At 63.0% G+C, this 13,829-nt stretch overlaps 4 protein-coding genes across 7 annotated transcripts in view; 2 read left to right on the top strand and 2 right to left on the bottom strand.

The window, feature by feature from the left end:
• Positions 1-382: 382 nt before the first annotated feature.
• PFN1 (profilin 1) lies at positions 383-3,175 on the top strand. The gene is made up of 3 exons (XM_034989377.1): positions 383-682; positions 2,029-2,221; positions 2,822-3,175. Exons 1-3 carry the CDS (start codon positions 551-553, stop codon positions 2,917-2,919), a joined length of 423 nt encoding a protein of 140 aa, XP_034845268.1. The 5' UTR covers positions 383-550; the 3' UTR covers positions 2,920-3,175.
• A 485-nt stretch (positions 3,176-3,660) lies between these two features.
• RNF167 (ring finger protein 167) lies at positions 3,661-8,287 on the bottom strand. 4 transcript variants are annotated; one of them, XM_034989379.1, is made up of 10 exons: positions 8,209-8,287; positions 7,431-7,932; positions 7,270-7,350; positions 5,938-6,063; positions 5,741-5,828; positions 5,463-5,553; positions 5,142-5,247; positions 4,897-4,990; positions 4,245-4,325; positions 3,661-4,162 (listed from the first exon to the last, which is right to left on the bottom strand). In XM_034989379.1, the coding sequence occupies exons 2-10, from the start codon at positions 7,512-7,514 to the stop codon at positions 3,861-3,863; spliced, it is 1,053 nt and encodes a 350-aa protein (XP_034845270.1). In that variant the 5' UTR covers positions 7,515-7,932; positions 8,209-8,287; the 3' UTR covers positions 3,661-3,860. The 4 variants fall into 4 exon arrangements, with proteins under 4 accessions (XP_034845270.1, XP_034845269.1, XP_034845272.1 ...); XM_034989378.1 differs by lacking the exon at positions 8,209-8,287 and adding an exon at positions 8,069-8,194; XM_034989381.1 differs by lacking the exons at positions 5,938-6,063; positions 8,209-8,287 and adding an exon at positions 8,069-8,194.
• Positions 8,288-8,385: 98 nt separating this feature from the next.
• Positions 8,386-11,248, top strand: SLC25A11 (solute carrier family 25 member 11). Its single transcript, XM_034989382.1, has 8 exons — positions 8,386-8,624; positions 9,166-9,318; positions 9,414-9,620; positions 9,796-9,886; positions 9,975-10,065; positions 10,145-10,244; positions 10,325-10,376; positions 10,506-11,248. The coding sequence occupies exons 1-8, from the start codon at positions 8,530-8,532 to the stop codon at positions 10,659-10,661; spliced, it is 945 nt and encodes a 314-aa protein (XP_034845273.1). The 5' UTR covers positions 8,386-8,529; the 3' UTR covers positions 10,662-11,248.
• A 2,002-nt stretch (positions 11,249-13,250) lies between these two features.
• The window catches only part of GP1BA (glycoprotein Ib platelet subunit alpha), a 2,098-nt gene continuing 1,519 nt past the window's right edge, over positions 13,251-13,829 (bottom strand). Inside the window, exon 2 of the mRNA XM_034989402.1 lies at positions 13,251-13,829. This exon is cut by the window's right edge and continues 1,260 nt beyond it. Within this exon, the coding sequence (XP_034845293.1) occupies positions 13,251-13,829 (579 nt within the window).

A 13,829-nucleotide genomic window follows, 5' to 3' on the forward strand; every position in this document is an offset into this window, starting at 1 on the left:
CCCTCGGCGGAGGTGGGGGGAGGGGGAGCCGTTCCGTTTGACCCCGAGCGCCCCGCACCCTCCTCGGCGGGCTCGCTCGCGGCCCGCCAGTCGCCTTCCTTTCACTCTCCTCCCTCCCTCGGGCTCGCTCCCTTGCCCGACCGCCACGTCTCGCTGGTATTCAAGGCGAAGCGGGGCGAGCCTGCCCCCAGCCTCCCCGGCCGCCGCCGCCCCCGGCCCTCCGCAGGGCCTTCCACCCAACTCTGCACATTTTGCAACAGGGGGAGGGATTTTTAAAATCGCCTTGCGAAGTGCGGCGTCCGGGCAGGCGAGGGGGCAGGGCGCGAGCGGCGGGCAGGCCCCGCCCCCCGCCGCCCTTCGCAAATAAAAAGCCAGCGGGGGGAGGAGCAGGAAGTGGCGGTGCGAGGGCTGCCGCACAGCGAGCGGAGCCGCGGTCCGGACGGCAGCGCGCGCCCCGAGCTCCCCGCCTGCCCCCGCCCGCCAGCCCGAGGCCCCCGAGCCCAGCCGCGGCCCCAGCAGCAGCGCCGAGAGCAGCCCCAGCAGCAGCGCCATGGCCGGGTGGAACGCCTACATCGACAACCTCATGGCGGACGGGACCTGTCAGGACGCGGCCATCGTGGGCTATAAGGACTCGCCGTCCGTCTGGGCCGCCGTGCCCGGGAAAGCCTTCGTCAACATCACGGTACTGCGAGGCCCGCGCGGACGCGGAGAGCGCGGGGCGGGGGCGCGGCCCGGGGAGGGCGGCGAGGGGCCGCGGCCGGGTCCTCGCCCCTGCGCGCGGCGCGGATGGCGGCCGCGACCCCGCGCCCCGGGGCGGCGGCGCCCATCCCTCCCGCCGCGCCGCTCCCCGCGACGGGGCGTTACATCCGGGGCACGGGGCGGGGAGGGGCGCGCCGCCCGGTGCCGAGGCCCACTTCCGCCTCGTCCAGGGCGGGGCGGGCACGCGCGGCGGGCTCGGCCGGGCGCGGACACCGGGCGGGCGCGGGGGGACCCCCGGCCCCGCTTCCGGCGGCCGGCGCGCGCCCCGCCACCATTGTTCCTGCTCCCGGCTGCGGGAGGCGGCGCCGGGGGTCCGGGGTTCCCCGCCCTCCCGGCTCCGTTAGAGAGGGCGAGGCCGCCCCACGCCCCCCCGGCTCGGCACGCTGTGCGCCCCGCATTCCTGGGAGGCCCGTGCCGGAAGTCCCCTCGCCCTCCCTTCCCGCCATCCGGCGGGGCCCGGAGCGGGGGAACTTTGGGAGAAGTTGTAGGGCAGCGCGAGTGAAGGAATGAGGGATGACTGCCGCTGTCCCCATCACCACCTCCCCGGTCCGCACTGCCCGGAAGTGGGGAGGGGGAGCGGAAGTTCGGGAGGGGGGGAAGGGGATTTCCGGGCGGGAGGGGACCGGATGTGGGGGTTTGGGGTGTTAGGGGGAGGGGGGGGAGGTTCCCTGGGGTATCTGGACCTGAGAGCTGGGTGGCCGGCTCTGGGCCCGCGCGCCCTCTTCCCAAGTTTGCCAACTTCCCCGGAAAGCCCCCAGGCATCTGCTTCATCCTCTCGGGGCACAGCCACCTGGACCTGGACCCTAAGTCACTCGGAGACCCAGGCGTCCGGGCCCCTAACAACTCCTGCAGAACCTTTGACCAAATAAGGGCAAAGTTGCTTCTCCTGCTTCGCCCGCCCCCTCCCTTCCCCTCTTCGCTTCTGCTTTTCCTGAAGGAGAGTGGTGTGCATCCAGAGGCTCCCCATTCCAGGCCACGCCGCTCTCCTCCCTGGCTTTTGGCTCCCTTTATTTCTTGGGTTCGCTTTCCCTAATAAATGAGACCGAAGTGTCCCGAGGAACGTGTAGTCCTTTTCTAGGACCATTTTCTAGGCTGGAGGACCGTGATCTTGTGCCCAGTCTGTCAGCAAGTTTCTCAAATCCCATAGATGTGCCAAAGCGCAGGACCTCCGCCCCTTCTAGGGGGAGGTGTGGAGGGCAGGTGGGTCCTTGAAGCAGGCGGGAACCTCGGTGTGCTGACTTGGATGGCTGTTCTCCCTTCCCTTTCCAGCCAGCTGAGGTCGGTGTCCTGCTTGGCAAAGACCGGTCAAGTTTTTTCGTGACTGGGCTGACGCTTGGGGGCCAGAAATGTTCTGTTATCCGGGACTCACTGCTGCACGATGGGGACTTTACCATGGATCTTCGTACCAAGAGCACCGGGGGAGCCCCCACTTTCAACATCACTGTCACCATGAGTGCCAAGAGTGAGTTTCTGACTCTGCACCTTTTCTCCAGTTCTGAGATCCCTCGTGTACCTCCCATTAGCCTTCCGGGTTCTTTTTCTGCCTGGTTCCAGTATGAGGGGGCTCACACCAGCCTACTGGACACTGGGACTCTGGATAGTTCCTGCAGTTCTGTCTCAGTTCCTCTTGTAACATAAAGATGAACTGTATTATCTCTTAAGTTCCTTTCTGCCCCTGAGCCTTTTCAGAGGGGAAACCCTACTTTCTTGGGAGAGGTAGATGGGTGGTCAGAAGTTGGCACTGAGCTCTGTTTTTTGAACTCTTTTGTTAAAACGTGGCAGGCTCCACCAGGGTTATTTCTAGCCTGAATCCCAGTCACCGGTCTGCCAGCCTTTGGGCCCTGAATTTTAGCATAGCCCCCTCCAGCTGGAAGCTTGATTTCCCCCTCTTGAAAAGCCCTATTGTTTCAGAGTGACTGACAGCCTGCCTGTGTGTGTGGGGGGGGGGGGGGGGTTGGGAGAGAGGAGGTTGGGTTACAGCCCCCAGGGCTGGACAGCTGCTCAACAGCTGGTAGGGGGGGAATTGTGACACCTGGGTCCTAGCCTGCTCTCTTTTCTCCAGCGCTAGTCCTGCTGATGGGCAAAGAAGGTGTCCACGGTGGTATAATCAACAAGAAATGCTATGAAATGGCCTCCCACCTGCGGCGTTCCCAGTACTGACCTCGTCCGTCCCTTCCCCCCACCACTCCCCACGGCTTTTGCACCCCTCTCCTTCCCAGACACACACATCCACCATTTTTATTTTTTGGGCCATTACCCAACACCCCTTATTGCTGCCAAAACCACATGGGCTGGGGGCTGGGGCTGGATGGACAGACACCTCCCCCTACCCAAACCCCTCCTGTGTGTGGTTGGAAAAACTTTTTTGTTTTTTGGGTTTTTTTTTTTTTCTGAATAAAAAAGATTCTACTAACGAGGTGCTGTGTGGTTTGGCCTGGGCGTCAGGATGGACAGTCCCCGTGACCAGCCCCCTTTAGTTTAGCTTTGGGTTAAAAGAGGGTTGAGGGCTGTACAGAGTCTAGGAATTTGAGCTTCCTGAGTCCTGCCTTGGGGTAAGCACCTGCCTGAGACCCATCTGGCCAGGTGGCCCAGCCCTTCCCCACTGGCATTTCCAGCCCTAGGTCCTCAGGTGCTAGCTGAGTTGGTAGGTAATGGACGAGTCTTCTAGACCAGAGAATGGGCCCAGGCCTGCGGGCAAGGCAGGGCCGGTTGAGTCATCCCTGTGTAGGTGGGGCTCCCCCTCTCTGAGTCACAGTAAATGCCTGCTGGGTTTGTCCCCATGGCTACAGGTTATTCTCTCCCAGCACTCCGCTGCCCCTTTATGGCAAAAAAAAAAAAGGGGGGGGTCAGTTCCCCAAAAGGATAAGGAGTTCACCTATGTGAGAATGATCTCACCCTTTCTTAGTTCACAAAAACAATTTTATTAACCCAGTAAGTGAAGACCCAGTCCCTTCCCACCCCCAACCCCCTCAAAAGGGATTGAGAAAGGGAGAAACCTGGGGCAGAAATGTCCCCCATCCCTCAACACAGAAGACTGGAGAGAGGACAAGGGGCTGTGCAAAGAGGTCACGGGAGGTGTGCATGGGGGGGTAAGGGGACTATTAGACCAGGATGGCAGCTGAAGAGGAAGGGGGTGAGGGTGGGGGATCTGTCGAAGACCCCGGGAAAACAAGAGGGGTTGGAGCTAGGGAGCCAAAGGAGGTGGGGAGTGTGGGGCTGGAGCCCAGAAGTGGGGTCCGTTCTGAGGCAGGTTGGTCCCCTGGCTCCCCTTCCTCATCACCCTCTTGTCCCTGAGTTTCATCCTCATCCTCGTCTCCCGGACCCTGGTGGACAGGCTGCTTGCAGATGGGACAGGTCTTCCGGGTCTGGGTGAGCCAGGGGTCCACGCAGCGGCTGTGGTAGGCTGCGAGAGGCAGGAGGTGAGGCACCTGGCGCCTGCGGGGGTGGGGAGGCTGGGGGTGGGGGCCAGGAAGTGAGGGCCTCACCATGAGCACAGGGCAGCACTCTCAGCTTGTCCCCATCCTCATACTCATCCAGGCAAATGGCACACACATCATACTGGTCTCCTGGGGCAGGAAGGAAGTCCTCTCACTGAGCCATCCTGGCCCAAGGCCCCCAAGGACTCTGGGAGCTGTGGAGCTGAACCCTGCCAGTTACCCTCCCTGGATTTCACCGGGCAGGGTGAGGCCAGAGCAGAACATGAAGAATCTGGGGTTAGGAGGGAAGTGGGTTTCTGGTGGGGAGACAGTGGGAGGGGCAGAAGTGGGGGGCAGGGCTTCTGCTGCAGCCCTTATATGGGCACTGAAGGCTCCAGGGCCTAGAGACCCAGCCCCTCCTTACCTGTTTCCTCCTTCTCACACCAACTCCTCCCGACTCCTTCCTTCCATTTCGCTGCTCTTTCACCACCCTCACGGGCAAGATCAGTCCTCCAGCTCTCCCCCCAACCCTTCCGTTTAACCATCTGTGCTTTCTACCTCCCACTCTATTCCTGTCCGGACCGCACCGTACGTAAGGTAAGAAGGAGAGCTGGCATCCCAGGCTGACACCTCCCATCTCTGCCCCTTGTCTCCTGAGCTCCACTTCTTCAGCACCAGGTGAGCTGTGGGAAAGGCCCCCGTCTCTCCCCAGGCCCCTCACCCTTCTGATAGTCATGTGTAGGAATCTGTTTTAGTTGCTCTTTGGTCAGTCGGTTCCGCTGGAGCCGCTTCCGGTGCTGGATACAACGGACTACCTGGGGGAAGGGGGCACGGACGGATCCGAGTTAGGGAACAAAGCTGGGCAAATCCAGTATGACACCCCCCGGCTCCCCAACCTCCCACGCACAGACCCAGTCTGGCTTTAAAGGCCCCAGCTCTTCCCATCACCCTCCCTGAGCTACTCACCATCACTGCTCCCATGGCCAGAACCAGCAGGCCCACGATGCCTGTGAAGGGGATGAGGTAATACCCCAGAGGGAAGCTATTGTCTGGGACCAGAAGCACCCGAGCCCTGGGAAAAGGAAGACCAGGATCAGAGGAGCAGAAAAGGCAGAGGAACAGAGTAACTGGTGTTGGACGAGGCCCACGGACGGGGAAGGAGGTGGGAGGAAAGTCTCGAGGCAGAGTGAGAAGGACCTAAGGCTGAACGGCCAGGGCGCGGAGGCGTGGGCTCCAGGCTGGCATGGAAGGAGTGAAGGCAGAGTGGGAAGGAGGGATGCGTCCTACCCCTTCTCGTAGACAAAGAGGGCACGCAGGTACTCGGAGCTCCTCTCCCCAATAAACACAGACGGGATCCAGATCTGCTGCTGGATTTCCTCTGCAGGGATCAGTGCATGACGCTGCGGACCCAACCCTCCACTCCGCTCCTTCGTTAACCCTGGCACTTGGCTTTCGCTCCATCCCACCCCGAGGACTGACCTGTGCGCCCTAAGGTCTCAGCCACCCCCGCCCGCCCCGATCTGAGCTCTACCGAAACCCAGCTTGTCCAGGTGCCCCAACCTTACCGCTGTTCCACACCATGTTCAGAAGCTCGTTGGAGTTCACGTTGTGTACCACAGCTGCGCCATACCCCGCCTTCTGAGCATTTAGGACCTAGGGGGACAAGGCGGGGGATAAGGGGCCACCGTGGCCCTTGCCTCCCTTCATTCCGGGTGCCTTTTGTCACCCTCAGCTTCCCAGCTCCCACTCCACGTTCAGCAACCTTGAGGTCAAAGTTGCAGTCGAATCTTCGAAGCAGTGCAATAAAGACTGACCCGTTGACCGGGGCTGGGGGTGGAGGGGCAATGGGGCTGCAGGCATTGGCCGGGTGAGCCTCCACAAGGAAGCCCTGGGGAAGAGAAGCAAACAACAGTTGGATTTCACCTCCTTAGGTTCTGCTCCCCACAGGGTCCCACCAAGCATACTGGTGGCCCCGAGCTGCACGCACTGTCCCTCGCTTCCTCACCCCTGAGCATCCCACCCCGGTCAGAAGTCCGCCTCCTGAAGAGGTGCGGACATCGAGCAACACCCCTCTCCCTGTCCCAGAGGATCCTACACCCCACACTCCACGCTCATTCGAATCCTCCTGCCTTCTGGTTTCCCAGATGGTAAACCAACTAACTCCCCACTCAACCGTGTCGCGCCCTCTCAAGCTCGTGTCCCATCCCCGGCTCCAGCACTCCAGCACACTGCCACAAAACATACTCCCCTCTGTTGAGACGATGGCAAGAGGCCCAAAATGGAGTCCCTGGTGCTAAGCCCCAGAGTGCCAAGCCAAGACTTACCCCCTAACTGAATTGGCTCCAGCCTCCCGCAGGAACGGGGCTGTAAACCAGCCCATCCGGAATTAGCCGGCCAGAACTCGCGAGGTCATCTGCCCCACAGACCCCTGCCCTCCCTTGAAGAGAGACGATCTTGCCACCATCGCTCTAACCGCTACCATAACTTACTTGTCCTGCCACCTCGAGCCTACCAGAGCTTCTCATTTCCGTACAGCTCTTCGAAGCTCCTCTCTATCTGCTACACGGGATGCTTCCCGCTTCATGAACTGTTGACTAAAGCCAGTAAGACCCTGAAAATCCCCGCACTTACACTCTCTTTTACCACGTCAGTGACCCACCCACCCACCCCTCCGACAGCTACACGGACACCCACGGCCCTGAGCGCTTGCTAAACGGCCGTCCTCGTGATGAAGTACTCCAAAACTGCTTATGTAACGTGACTCTCGCAACTGCCCTCAGGAAACTCCCCTCGGCCCATTGTACAGGACAGCAAGCTCAGCGGCTCCGAGCGAATTAACTCGCCCGACGTCCTAAGACCCTGCTGGCAAGCGGCCCTTTCCCCGCGGGCATCTTCGTCTCCCGCCAGCGCCCCTCCGGAGGGCCCAGGCTTGCTCAGCAGGACACCTTACGTCTTCTCCCTCGGACTCCGCATCCCGCCCTACCTGCGCTCCTGCGCGCGGCTCCGAACCTGCCTCCAGCGTCACGCAAGGCGCGAGGCCCCTCGCCCCCCGCCCCCCGCCCCCGAGAGCGAGGACACCAGGGAAGGAAATCACCTGCAGCCCCTCCTGGCTCAGGGCGGCCCCAAAGAGCGCTGGCAGGTCGGCGAAGTCCATGCTGGTATTGTGGTCCGAGGTCTGCGGACGAGAGAGCCCGTGTTCCCCGGGCGCCGGCAGCCCCGCCCCCCGCGCCCTTCCCCCCCCGCCCCTCGACTCACCGCTCGGATGAGCGCCCGCGCGGGGGACGCGCCCCACAGCACGGCGGCCACCACCACGGGAAGCGGGAAGGCCGCGGGGTGCATGGCAGCGGGCGGCGAGAGGCCGAGGCGGCCGCGCCCCGCCGGCGGGAGCACAAGCGGGGTGCTGCGCCCTCTCCGCCCCTCCTTCAGGCTCCCAGGGGTCCAACCGCCCCCAGGCCCCACTTCCCAGCTACATGGGGGCGCGGGGGAGGAGCCCCGAGTCCGGGAGCGGGGGGCCCAGCCCGGCTATGGGGCGGGGACAGAGGCACTCAATGTATGCTTCTCGGGTGCAGGGACGAAGCCGGGAACGGGGACCGCGGCAAGCACAGGTGACAGAAAAACTTCTGGGAGGGTGGGGGCGCTCGGGGGGGCGGGACTTCCGGGCAGGTGCGCTGTCTTCCTCACTGCGGGGAAAGGGCTTCCGGGAAGGCAGGGCCAGCCGCCTCCAGCCCTGGGCGCTCAGGAGGAAGGACTTCCGGTCCTAAAAGGCCCGTTGAAAGAAAGGTTAGAGGCGGCGGGAGTGCGTCTGCAGATGCAGCGAGCGCCGAAGCCCGAGCAAACGACCCAGTCGCTCCCCCTCTCACGCCCGGGATCTTGGGGCCGCCCGATTCACAAACCTCTCCACCCTTTCTGGCCGCCGCCGCGGCTGCGGGACCTTCAGGTCTCGCGAGAGTCCTCCCCACACCTTCCCTCCCACCGGCCGGGCGCTTGCGGCGCCTATCGCGAGAGAACCGCCCCGGCTTCCCCCGCTGCTCACTCTGTCTCGCGAGATCTCCTGACACCCTCTTTATTTTCCCGCGAATCCAATTCGGCGGAAAGTGCGTCTAAACTATGGCTTCCTAAGCCAGCCACACCCCTTCCCGCAGCGCTCCTCGAGGCCCCGCCTCCGGCCCCGCCTTCCTCCCGGCCGCCTTTGCGCCGCGCGCCTGCGCCTGCGCCGGCTTCCAGCTGGGGCCGGCCCCGAGAGCCGGAGGGGCGTGCGCGCGCGCCCTCGGCCCTGTTGCGCGCGCGGTGTCACCTTGGGCGCGAGTGGGGCCGCGCGCGCACAGGACCCGGAGCCGAGGGCCCCTGAGCGGCGATGGCGGCCACGGCGAGTCCCGGGGCCGGCGGGATGGACGCGAAGCCCCGCACGTCCCCGAAGTCCGTCAAGTTCCTGTTTGGGGGCCTGGCCGGGTAAGCTCAGGCCCCAGGGTTGGGAAGGGAGGAGGAAGGGACGGGTGCAGGGAGCCGAGCCGGCACGGGGTCAGCGCGGTCCCAGGCGTATTGCCGAGGTCCCTGATGCGCTGCCAGGACCTTTTCACCCATCGCGGGGCCCCCGCTGGGCCGCGTGCAGGCCCATTGCTTAGCTCTCCCGGGTCGTGTGGGGTTGCAGGTCCTCGCATGGCTCCTGTCGGGCTACGTGAGGCCCCAGGTCACGAATGCCCACTTCCTCTCTCTGGGGTGGACTGCGGGCAGTTCTAGATCCCTGCTTGACCCCCTGGGAGTTGCGTGGAGCGCTTTCGTTGCACGGCCCCCCGCGGGACCATTGGACTTTTCAGACCGATGGCTCTTGGCCCCGGCGGAGACTTACACACGTAGCCACTAGCCTCCTGAACACTTGGTTCGTCACCGGGCAGGCCTGGCGCTTTGTGACTCCTCGTTGCCAGGTTCCGGTGGGCACTGGAGGGTAGTCAGGGGACACTCGGCCCTGAACTCTGCTTCTGTCTTTCTCCAGGATGGGGGCCACCGTGTTTGTGCAGCCGCTGGATCTGGTGAAGAACCGGATGCAGCTGAGCGGGGAAGGAGCCAAGACGCGAGAGTACAAAACCAGCTTCCATGCCCTCACCAGTATCCTGAGGGCAGAAGGGCTGAGGGGCATTTACACTGGGTACTGCAGCCACTTGATGTGGCCGGGGGGTGGGGTTGGGGATGGGTTGGCAGCTCCAGACCCCGGCCTGACGCACAGACCCCTTCGCTCCCCAGGCTGTCGGCTGGCCTGCTGCGCCAGGCCACCTACACCACCACCCGCCTTGGCATCTACACGGTGCTGTTTGAGCGTCTGACTGGGGCTGACGGTACCCCCCCTGGCTTTCTGCTGAAGGCCCTGATTGGCATGACTGCAGGTGCGACTGGGGCCTTTGTGGGAACACCAGCTGAGGTGGCTCTTATCCGCATGACCGCCGATGGCCGGTGAGTGCCAGGTCTGAGCCTGCCCCAGCTCCGTTCCCTGGGATTTAGAATCAGAAGACTGCGTGTCCCTGGTGTGGAGCAGAGCATTAATGTCTGTGTTCTGGCCCCCCTTTCTTTGCTCCTGTGGGTCAGGGTGGTCTATTCTGAGCTTGGCCTCTCCCCGCCTTCCCACCAGGCTTCCTCCTGACCAGCGCCGTGGCTACAAAAATGTGTTTAATGCTCTGATTCGAATCGCCCGGGAGGAAGGGGTCCCCACACTATGGAGGGTGAGTGAAGGGGTGGAGACTTTGGGGGCTTATAGGGGCAGGTCTTGGCCGTGTCTGACAGCACACCCCCCCATCCCCACCCCTGCAGGGCTGCATCCCTACCATGGCTCGCGCTGTCGTGGTCAACGCGGCCCAGCTCGCTTCCTACTCCCAATCCAAGCAGTTCTTGCTGGACTCAGGTGAGCCCCGGAACAGGGACCCCCGGCCGGGCCCGGGCCAACTCCGCGCTGACCGCCGTCCCTGCTTCGCCTCCCCCAGGCTACTTCTCTGACAACATCCTGTGCCACTTTTGTGCCAGCATGATCAGCGGCTTGGTCACCACCGCTGCTTCCATGCCGGTGGACATCGTCAAGACCCGGTGAGTGTGCGGGCCGGGGCCCAGGAACGGACGGGAGGGCCTGCTTTGTGTCTCTCATGCCCCTGCCTCCTCTCCTGCAGGATCCAGAACATGAGGATGATTGACGGGAAGCCGGAATACAAGAACGGGCTGGTGAGGAAGTGGGGCTGAGGGCTTGGGCTGGAGGATGGGACGCTCTGGGAGGGCAGGGAGGGCCGTGGGGAAGCCGGACATGGCCCTGGAAGCCAGGTCCCAGCCCCGGCGCCCTGCCTGCCTGTTTAGGACGTGCTGGTGAAGGTTGTCCGCTACGAGGGCTTCTTCAGCCTGTGGAAGGGCTTCACACCGTACTATGCCCGCCTGGGCCCCCACACCGTCCTCACCTTCATCTTCTTGGAGCAGATGAACAAGGCCTACAAGCGTCTCTTCCTCAGTGGCTGAGGCAGGCGAGGGACCGGGGTGCCAGGGCTCCCCCTTACCCGCTGCTCCCACAGTCAGTGTGCCCCCGGGGGCCTGGACTCTGCTGCCCTGGGCCCCTCTATTTATTTTCCCTCCATGGTGTGGTTCCCTCCTCTGCGGTAAAGGACTATGGTCTGTCCTACCCCTGCGCCACCTTGCCCTCCTTGTCCTGATCCTCATGACCTCTCTGCCCCTGGCTGTGTCTCGGCTGGGGGGTGGGGGTAGTGTCTGGGAAACTGCCTGAAGCTCTCCGGCCTCCTCTGGGGTGTTGGTTTCGGGCACGTAGGACCGCGAAAGATCCTCCTTCTCAGTGGGTAACTAAGGCAGGGCTGAGGGGACAGGAGGCAGCAGAAGCTGTCAGGGTGGCCAAAAGGCCTGCAGCGGGAGGATGTGATTCTCCACCTCACTGACGACGTGATCAATAAATTGGATTGGTGACAGCACCCCCAGATCTGTATAGTTGCAGGGGCGGGAGGGGAGGCAGCTGGACAAGGAGGCAGAGGTCCCAGGAACACAGGAACTGGAGTTTTAAAGAAAAGGTATTAAAGGAAAAGCACTTGCCCGTTTTACGCAAACGCTACGTCAGTCGGTCTTGGTGCGGTGGCAGCAACCGACAGGTAAGGAAAACTGATGCGCGCGCCCCGCGCGTTGCTTCCCAGCCACTTGCCCAAGAATGTCGGGGGCGTGGGTCATCTCATGGGATCCCCAGGAAAAGCCTCCGCGGCCTGGTGACTTGGGCAGAGGAGGGGACAGTCTGAGACGGGAAGGCTGAGCCGTGGGGGCAGGTGCCCAGAGCCAGGAGACTTGAAACTGGGGGGGGGTGGGGGGGTGGGGGAAGGGGACGTCGGCCAGAGACTTGATCCGAGCCCCACTCTGCGGAGAGTGATGTGTCTCCAAAAATCTCCTGGAGCGTCAAAGGGCACAGGAAGGTCAACTGGAAGGAGAGCTGGGCAGCGTGAGGCCGAAAGTCTTGTGAGCCTGGCCAGGGACAGGCAGGCGGCAGGTGGGAACTGTCCCCTTGGCAGAGCCTCCTCAGGAGGAGAAGAGGAGGAGCTCGGCAGCCCGGCGCCCCGGCTGGGCCTTCCCACCTCTGCCCCTCCTCGTACCCACTCCTGGCGCTTGCCGGCCTGGGCCACAGTGGCCACTCAGACACCAGGAGCCTGGGCCTTATCCTTAAGAGGTTCCAGATCCAGAGGGAAAGATGGCCCAGGGGCAGGTGGGGGCGGGAGTGGAGCAAGGGACCGCTGCAGGGTGATGCGGGGCCCCCGGCCCTGCCTGGAGGAGAGAGCCGTGCTGGTGGCCATCAGATGGATGGGGCGGCACACCTGCGGGACAGGAGAGCGAAGCCTCGGAGGGGAAACCCGGGGTTGGCGGGGGAGGAGAGGGGCAGGTGATCTCAAAGCTTGCAGCGGCGGACCATGGGACATGGAGAACCCATTGTAGGACGTCAGCCGGGTGAGTGCATAGAAGCCCTTAATGGTCAAGCTCCAGATTTGTCCTCTTTCCAGGGGAGACTTCCAAGCAGGGCAGGTGCAGTCGGGCTTTGAGGCCCCGGCCACCTGGAGAAGGGGGTTCTAGAGCCGGGGAGGCTCAGCTTTCACTCCCGTTCTCTGTGGCCCCAGCCTTGGTTTGGGCTGGAGACACCACAGGAAAGACAGACCACTCGGTGCGGTGAGGGGAAATGGCAGAGTCTAGGGGAGCAGGGGAGAAGCAGGTTCTAGTATGCGAGCAGGACACCTGACTGGGACGGCTCGGCGATGAGTAGAACCCACCACGATGGCCCACGCCGTCAGGCCCACCCACTGGGCCGCTGGCCTGGGCAGGGCAGGAGGCCGCAGGTGCGGGCAGGTGCCCACCTTGGCTCCTAGGCGGCCCGGGCAGGCACGCCGCGGCAGGGGCTGCTCCAGGGAACCCTGTGGGTTGGATCTGGTCCTGGGGCTTGCGGTGGCCTGGTGAGCGGTGGCGCAGGAGGAGAGGGGGCACCCCAGGCCGGGGGTGCAGGCTGGTGAGCGTTTGTGGGCGAGTGATCCAACTCGGGTGGGGGCAGGTGGGGCTTCAGACGTGCGAATGACAAGTGCCCTGGACGCTCTTCGTCTCCAAAGGAAACTCAGTTTTTTTGAAGTTACCTTTTTATTCTACAAATAATATACAACGGTGGAAAACTAGAAAATGCTCAACGGAGGAAAAGAAAAGGAAACCACCATGTTTGTGCTCCGCAGGGACGATCAGGGCTCACATCTTGATACAGCTCTTTCCCGGTTCCCTCCGGTACACGCGTCTGAGAATCCTGCTCTGTTCCCTTCGCTTTTCCTCAAACTTCCCCCAAGGTGATGGTAACGACCTAGTGGTTTGTGAACCCCTCCTGCAGCATAGGGAGCTTTGTTCTATGACTGCCCTGCTCCTCTCCACCCCTGCTGCTTCGCCGAGGTTGTGCGTGTGGTACCAAGAGGCTTCTGATAAAGGAAAAGTGACTACGTCTCCCCCGACCTTGTGCTCCTTGCCCGCCCACCCCCAGCTAGATCCCAGTACGGAAGCCCGTCACGGCCTCTGCAGGTCCCCAAACCACCCCCCTCAGAGGCTGTGGCCAGCATACCTGACGCCCACTGTTCCCAGCAGGTCCTGACCCCGACCCAGACTCAGGGCAGAGGGCCACCGTCCTGCCCGCAGGGGCCCCACGTGGCCATCAGCCCGTACCCACAGGAAGAGGCTGGAGCGGAAAGTGGGGAGTGAGCCTTGAAGGAAAAGCAGCCAGGCCCGGGGCAGGGTCACTTGCTTTCCCCTCTGCAGCTCCAGATGGGCGGTGTGTGTGGCTGTGGCCAGGGCCTGTGGCCCCGCGGGCCGGGCCCGAGCCAGCAGCAGGATAAGGACCACAGAGGCAAACAGAAGCCAGAGGAGACCCAAAACATAGAAGCCCAGGGGGAGGAGACAGCAGAAGTCAGGGTTGAGCAAAGGGTCATTTTTGGAGCTCTCCAAATTCCCTTGAACCACCTCGTGGGCCTCTGGGAGGTAGACAGAGGAGGTGGTGGTTGGGTATTCCAAAGTAGTAGGGAATGAGGTTGATTCTGGGATCTCAGATGTGGTCAGTTCAGAGAGGATTAGGGTTGTGGTGGGCTCCTGGGTGGTGGGGGTCGTGGTGGGCTCGGGGGTGGT

Source organism: Mirounga leonina, unplaced genomic scaffold, assembly GCF_011800145.1.
Source record: "Mirounga leonina isolate KUSES-001 unplaced genomic scaffold, KU_Mleo_1.0 Mir_488, whole genome shotgun sequence".
NCBI lineage: Eukaryota > Metazoa > Chordata > Mammalia > Carnivora > Phocidae > Mirounga > Mirounga leonina.

Coding starts and splice junctions, on each gene's coding strand:
- PFN1 (XM_034989377.1), top strand. CDS start 551: ATGGCCGGGTGGAACGCCTACATCGACAACCTCATGGCGGACGGGACC. Junction 683..2,028: donor AAGCCTTCGTCAACATCACG/GTACTGCGAGGC, acceptor TTCCCTTTCCAG/CCAGCTGAGGTCGGTGTCCT. Junction 2,222..2,821: donor TGTCACCATGAGTGCCAAGA/GTGAGTTTCTGA, acceptor TCTTTTCTCCAG/CGCTAGTCCTGCTGATGGGC.
- RNF167 (XM_034989379.1), bottom strand. CDS start 7,514: ATGCACCCCGCGGCCTTCCCGCTTCCCGTGGTGGTGGCCGCCGTGCTG. Junction 6,064..7,269: donor TGAGCCAGGAGGGGCTGCAG/GTGATTTCCTTC, acceptor TCTCTTCCCCAG/GGCTTCCTTGTGGAGGCTCA. Junction 5,829..5,937: donor ACTGCAACTTTGACCTCAAG/GTTGCTGAACGT, acceptor TTGTCCCCCTAG/GTCCTAAATGCTCAGAAGGC.
- SLC25A11 (XM_034989382.1), top strand. CDS start 8,530: ATGGCGGCCACGGCGAGTCCCGGGGCCGGCGGGATGGACGCGAAGCCC. Junction 9,319..9,413: donor CTGAGGGGCATTTACACTGG/GTACTGCAGCCA, acceptor TTCGCTCCCCAG/GCTGTCGGCTGGCCTGCTGC. Junction 10,066..10,144: donor GCAGTTCTTGCTGGACTCAG/GTGAGCCCCGGA, acceptor CGCCTCCCCCAG/GCTACTTCTCTGACAACATC.